The sequence below is a fragment of the Nestor notabilis genome, unplaced genomic scaffold (genome assembly GCF_000696875.1).
Source record: "Nestor notabilis isolate BGI_N333 unplaced genomic scaffold, ASM69687v1 scaffold13615, whole genome shotgun sequence".
NCBI lineage: Eukaryota > Metazoa > Chordata > Aves > Psittaciformes > Psittacidae > Nestor > Nestor notabilis.
This window is the reverse complement of record NW_009927975.1, coordinates 8,644-15,818: the sequence shown is the minus strand read 5'-3', so window position 1 is coordinate 15,818 and position 7,175 is coordinate 8,644. Positions and strand designations below refer to the sequence as shown.

Genomic DNA, 7,175 nt, shown 5'->3' with positions numbered 1-7,175 from the left:
GGGGACGAGTAAACCCAGTTCTCCTTCATCTTTTCCTTCAGCGCCTTCACGCCTGAGGGGAAAAAGGGAGCTAGAGCAGCCGCACGGCTGAGAGGACGGTGGTCGGCGCTGTGCTAACCCGGCATCGCGCTCCCGCTCTGCCCTGCTCTCCTCGGTGGGCTCCTTCGGGCAGGGGAGATGGCATGTGGCTTCCTTTTGGCTGTGGGAGGGTTGGATTTGACAGCGTGGGGATGTGGTTCTTCCCCTCATCATCAGCGTAGCAGGTCCTCGAAAGTCTATCCTGCAGTCTGGTTTTGTGGTAGTCACTGTAAGAGATGGTGAATTATAGGTAACTTGGAAGTCATAGAACAGTTTGGGTTTGAAGGGACCTTCAAAGGTCATCTAGTCCAACCCTTTTTAAATATTAGGTGCTGATCACAACCTGTATTACATTAACTGTGGTTTATATGTGTAACATACACATAGAATCAGGCGAAGCCCATTTGTTTCTAGCCTTAAAGTTTCAACTCTTAAAAGTTATAATGTAAAAAAAAAAAAGGAAAACTTTTTACCCTACCAATGTTTTCTGCTGGTTTTGCTTTGTGAAGAGTGATTGCTTGCTTTAAAATTGAGAAAAGTTTACAAAGGGGATTTCCTATTCATTTTCTGAAGCCCTTACCTCTTTTCTTCTGTATATGTGCTGTGTTCTGAACTTGCTTACCTTTCAGGCATGTGTTTCCTCCTGGGTACTCCAGAATCCCACAGCCAAACAAAACGAAGGCTATATTGCATAAGGAGAGGGCTAATTTTGTTTCATGCAAGGCCTTGTTTCATGCAGGAGATGGAGTTCTTTAAATGTCGCAGTCTGAGTGTCTTTTCTATCTAATAGGATGGCCATTAGCAAGAGTGCATCAAGTATGTTTACACCAGAGAATGAAGGAAGCTGTTAAAATAACCCAACACAAGAGGGATGTGGAGCTGCTGAAGCGAGTCCAGAGGAGGGCACAGAGCTGCTGCGAGGGCTGGAGCAGCTCTGCTCTGGAGACAGGCTGAGAGAACTGGGCTGGGGCAGCTGGAGAAGAGAAGGCTCCTGAAGGGGACACCTTAGAGCAGCTCCAGCGCCTAAAGGGGCTTCAGGAAACCTGGAGAGGGGCTTTGGACAAGGGTCTGTAGGGACAGGACAAGGCGAATGGCTTGAACCTGCCAGAGGGGAGATTGAGATGAGCTCTGAGGCAGAAGCTCTTCCCCGTGAGGGTGCTGAGGCGCTGGGACAGGGTGCCCAGAGAAGCTGTGGCTGCCCCATCCCTGGCAGTGTTCAAGGCCAGGTTGGACACAGGGGCTTGGAGCAACCTGCTCTAGTGGGAGGTGTCCCTGCCCGTGGCAGGGGGGTGGAACTGAAGGAGCCTTAAGGTCCCTTCCAACACAAACCAATCTGTGTGATTCTATAAAAATATACTTTATTGCCTGCTGAATGCCATCTTTACTATCTGGGGTACTCAACGTGTCATTTTGTCAAAATTTGCACAGAGCACCTTTAATCTAGTTTACAAAAACTTTTTTATTTGATGCCTACCTACATTATTAGTAACAAAAGGAGATGACGTGGTGGGAATACTGTGCACAGTCATGGAATATCGTAAAGGCTGTGGAGCTTAGTATGTGGGATAGAACATCGTGACTTTTTTTTTATTTATGATCATGTAATAAGGACTGAAATTTTTGTATCCAAAGCCACATAATACAATATGATATGAGTGTGCATACCTTTGCATGCAAGTAATAAATCCATATCACAAGGTAAAGCCGTTAGAAGTAAAATAATACATAGGAGAGACTCTGTACACACACAGAAAAAGAGGAATACTGCTTTTAGTTACAATTCCAGCCAGTAGTCTTACATCTGTCATCTGGGGTCAGGTTCTGTGCCATGTCCTTCACACACAGTTGAAGCCCTACCTGAATACAGTCTTTCATGCTCATGGGCCTGTCTGCTCCCTAAAGTGATGTCAGGTGGTGATGTTAGTGTACTTCGTATTGGTGCTGAATGAAAGGGAGGCAGTATTCTCACTTCAGAGATAGAGAACTGAGGTGTAGAGAACAAGCTAATTTTATCAGATGTATTTTTTTAATTTTAGGTATTAAGGCTCAAGTAGTTCCCAACATGAACTCTGAAGCATTTGGAATGGTCATCAACTATAGTGGCAAATATTCAGTACTCCTGAAGTTGCTTATTGTGTCATGCACTTAAGAATGTAACACCAGCACTCACCTGTGAACATCTGGATTTGGAAGGCTTGCCTAAGGGGAGACATTGAGCTGTGCTCTCTGAACAAGAGGCAGCTTTGTAAATGGGAAACTCTTCCCACTGTCATCATCATTATTGGATGCAGAATTTGTGGGATAAATAGCAAATGAGGCAGAATGATTTCAGAAACCAGTTTCATTGACTGCTGATCTATAACTAATATATAATGCCTACTGGAGAAGATTAGGGACGTAATAGCATCATATAGTTACTCATATCCATGAGCTACTAAATTGGGGTTACCTGGAAGAGTGTCAATTTTGGCTGCTTTCTGATGTTTTGATCATATAGCCACCTACATAACTAATGTGTGGGATATCTGTCTGCTCTCGTTAAGCTGTGACTCTGGCACCTGTTAAATAAGAGCAGCAAGGGGCTGGAAAAGTAACTAATTTTGCTTCAGCATTCTGCTGCAGCCTTGAGTTTTTCTTCAGCAAGAGAGAGTTCTGGTTCCCCTCACCTTTTTTTTTTTCTTCCCCTTAAATAGTCTGTATCTTTGCCAAATTGAGAATTAGTGGAAGGAAGCTGGAAGCCACATAATGTTCAGAAGGGAGCCATTATTCTAGTATGAAAGACAGTGATGTTACATCTTGATTAACAGTTGTATTCCCCTTTTAACACAGGAAAACCATGTTAGCTTTTAAATATGGCCAATTTACTTGTTAGAAGGTTTTAAATGTTTTCTTGAAAAGAACAACTTTTCAAAATCCCAAGGAACTTTTGCTGAAAAAAAAGGGGGGGGGAAATTTCCAGTTAAATTCAGAGGTTGAATTTTTGCACTTACACGATACTGTTTTCAATTGTTTTTACAACAGCAAGTCCTACTTAAGCTTCTCACTCTATGAAACTAATACTATTGTACTATGAAAGTAAAACTGAAGAGAAAATATACACAGAAATGGTATCTGATGCCACACAAAATACATTTTTCTGTTAAAAAAATGCTTTGTGATTGGTATTCAGGTGCCTCATTAATAAGTGCATACTGTTGGATTGTGCCCTTCATGTGTTCCCTTTTTTAGGTGATGTTGTATACTAAAATACATTCCCACACTTCTGTTTCCCTGCATTTTCTGATAAAACAAAATTTCTTGTTTGTCAGATCAATGCCTAGGAATGTGTTATGCTCTGGTGTGCAAAAAACTAACCTTTAATAAACCTGTATTAACCAGCTACTTTACAGCTGGGGGGAAAAAAACCCAACATAATATATTTGTTTTATACAGGGATCAGCTTTTCCTGTCAGTTATGCAAGCAGAATTGTGCAAAAGCAGTGTTTTCTTCTGTAAGTATAAAAGGCCCTCCTTCTATCTGCTGCTTATCCACACACCCGAAAAATATCCAACTTTAACAATTTTATGCCTTCCCATTACCATGTTTGTAGAAACTCCAACTTGGGAGCACGGCTGGCTGGATCCCATGTTGATACACAGGAGCCTAAGATTAATCCTTTGGTAAGTGTTTTATAGAATGGTATTTTGTATGTTGTCCTAATAATAAAGAGGGCGGGCAGAAAAACTTGCTTTAACAATGAATTTCATTCTTGCCTTTGCCAGTGTTGTCCTCCTTATCTGGCATTCACTTTCTTTTTCTGATGAAGAAATTTTATCTAAATGTTCTGATGTTGGGTATCTCTTCATACTATAGTTTTCTCTGTTAAGAGTGAGAACTGTCCATCAAGGTAATACTGCCAGCTTCTTGCAGGTAAACTAAAATAAGCAGCTAGCAGTGGGGTGTTTTTTCTTCTTTTACAAATGGGGCACACAGGCTAAGAAAATGTGTGGTGCATGTGTCAGTTAAGGAGAACATGGTAACTCATGTCCTTTCTTTCAAAATGCAGGTATCTATTTCAGATGAGCCAGAAATACTGTACAAGAGATTATCCCTCCTAGTTAAAGGCCACGATAAAGCTGTGTTGGACAGCTATGAATATTTTGCAGTGCTCGCAGCTAAAGAACTTGGCATCTCTGTTGAAAAAGTGTAAGTAACTGATCCGTAGAGTGATGTGGTGTCAGATGCTTCTTATGTCACTAATGTAATTCAGGTTCTGTGCTTTTTTTCTGAAGAACCAGCTGTAATCTGACATTTTTTCTCAGATTATGAATCTTACACTTCTCAGATGGCAGCACAGTGATGAGAAAGCAGCAGCAGTTCTACTCTCTGCGCTGCTGTAGTAGAAGTGCATTTTAACTATGTTGAAGATATTGATGCTACTCTATTTGGCAGTGCTGTAGCTTCTCTGAACTAGTGCTGGTTAATACTTGAGTGTTAACCATGCCCATGTGGGTTAATTATTGTAGATCTTCTAAATAAGAACAGGGATTTCAGCATAATCGTTCAGATAATTTGTATTACATTATACTTTATATAAAATGACATTTTGTGCTTTGTTCAGATACAACCCTCCGAAGAAGATAGAACGATTGACACTCTTAAAATCTGTTCATATTTACAAGAAGCACAGAGTTCAGTATGAAATGAGAACACATTACCTGTGTTTGGAGGTAAGAAAGATGAAAAAAAGAAAAAAAGTATGTTCCAGGGGCGCAATTCAAAGATGTTAATAGATGTTAGTTCAGGAGTCAACACAAACCTCCTGGTTACTTGGGGTGGGGAGGAGAGTGCAGGGAATAGCAGAGAGGAGCTGACCTAGGTATAGCCTATATAAAACAAATTATTCTGCATGTACAGCCAACATAATTTTTTGATTAAAAGGCTGATTTTGACCATCATCTTAGCAGCTGAAAGAATGGTTAAAAAATAAGGTAGAATGGAGGGTCATCAATATGTTTTATGTTCTTGCTTTCCAAGAATTAGTGAGATGGGAGCAAGATGCAGCTAAATCATTGTCATTAGTAGTCAGCAAGGGTTCTTTTCTTTACGAGTTTGATGTTTTTGAAAAGGCATAGTTTTGCCATATGTCAACATTATATGGCAAACTAGAACTGCGTGGGGGAAATACAAGAAAGGAAGTGTGTACAAACCACCAGCTCTACGGCTGATGAGACTTGTGTATGGTTTAGAATTCAGCTGTGGTCGACTTTCTTAGAAGAAAGGTTTACTGCCAGCATTTTGTGGTTCCTGGGTGTCTTACTGTATATTTGCACAGTGCTCAGCAAAATGGGACTTAAAGTCCCAGACGTTCATGCAGTACAAACGGCTGCCCACAGACCATAAGCACTGGCTTTGCCATCCAGGAGAAACTGGAAAACCAGTAATTCAGTGGAATTCTGGAGTTCCAGGATTTCGAATAAGCGTAAACTTTGAGAGTATACAGAAGCTGGTAATTCTTGCATAACCTGTAATTAATTTTATCTGATATCTGCAGTGTTAGGATCCACCCCTTCTGTCATAATGAGTGCACTGTGGAGTGAAATAACTACTTTATACTTGCATGAGATTTGTGAACAGCTCAACTGCCTCTGTTCAGTGTTATGGCAGCTGTCATCCTGTAAGATGTTTGGTCCCATAGCAAGAGCTAGAGAGGCTTGGGCAAACTTTGTTTGAAATACTAATAATAGTAGCTCACTAAAAGAACATTACTTCTGTTTCAGTTAAAATACCTAACGGGCAGTACCGCTGCAGTTTACTTGGAGTATGTGCAACGAAACTTACCTGAAGGGGTGGCCATGGAAGTAAAAAAGGTAAGTTTCCACCTCACATTATTAACTGTTACGAGACCACATCCAGATGCAAGTACCAATAATTACCAAAGTCTTTAGTGTCAGCAGAGGAAATGGGTGTAGTTTGGAAGGAACATCGTCCAAACTATTGAACAGTAGAGAGGCTGCATGGCTTGAAAACGCCACTAGGTGGCATTTTTAATCTGGTGCCTATCTCAAACCAGACTAAATAACGCAAAGTAGTTACGTGTTAACTAGTTGGTATAATAAATGGTTCTTTTGCTTTCCGTTTTAGACTAAGATAGAGAAAATACCTGAACACATTCAGGAACCAGTTTGGGATACCCCACCTCAAATAGAAGAAACTCAAGTCAAGTCATGAATTTATCAGGTACTTGGCTCCATTGCTGCTGAAATTAGTTGCTTCTATCCACTTAAGTTACTGAGATGGTCTACTGTTAAATAAAAATTCTTTTATGAAGTAATTAATAAACTCTTGTTTCATCAAGTTACTCTTGATCACAACTCCAGTACATGTAGACTGAGCAGCTGTAAAGTGAAGAAGTTTGACTGTGCTTTGTGATCAAGAACTATGGTCATCTGTAATATGTTTGTAGAAAGAGAAAATTTACTTTTATTTGTTATGTGTATATATATAAAAAAGTGTGTGTAGATATATATATACACTATCTATATATAAAAATCTGAATCTCCTTTTAATACTGAATGGCTTCTGAATTCTGAAGTACTTGCAGAATCCACTTCATGTTTGTGTAATGTTTAATGTTGTGGATGCTAGATTGTTATACATTTTTTGCTATAGCTCCTTTGAAGTAGCTGAATCTCAGGTGTACATAAAGCATTGTCGTGGTGAACCCAGGACATGCATATTAACTACATGCATATTAAGTACGTGCATATTAACTTGTAGTAAGTCAAACCCCACAATTTTGGAGGACACTGAGGCATCCTGGGACTTTTCTAGGCTCCTACTGTTCCAATAGTCTCACTCTGAAATTAAGTGCTGGTAGAACCACGTTGCAACACAAATGGTTACTAGAAGGTGTGACAGTGAGTAGGACGAGTGGTGCACTAAGTGTTTTAGTTCACTATAAGGAAAGGCATGGCCTTTTTCTAAGCTGGCTGGATTGGTTATTGTGTAAACCCAGTCTAGCTGGACACTACTTATGCTTAGAGGGGAAAAACTGTACAAATAGCAAATGAGTGCTCATCTGCTTTGAAGGTTAGTTCACCATGAATCAAAGGAG

At 40.3% G+C, this 7,175-nt stretch overlaps 1 protein-coding gene across 1 annotated transcript; it reads left to right on the top strand.

The window, feature by feature from the left end:
- Positions 1 to 2,114: 2,114 nt before the first annotated feature.
- On the top strand, positions 2,115 to 6,388 carry MRPS10 (mitochondrial ribosomal protein S10; the record flags this gene model as incomplete). Its single annotated transcript, XM_010014303.1, has 7 exons — positions 2,115 to 2,191; positions 3,511 to 3,569; positions 3,669 to 3,738; positions 4,125 to 4,264; positions 4,680 to 4,788; positions 5,839 to 5,928; positions 6,203 to 6,388. Coding segments are annotated over 7 exons (632 nt in total), but the record flags the coding sequence as incomplete, so codon positions are not given.
- Positions 6,389 to 7,175: the final 787 nt, after the last annotated feature.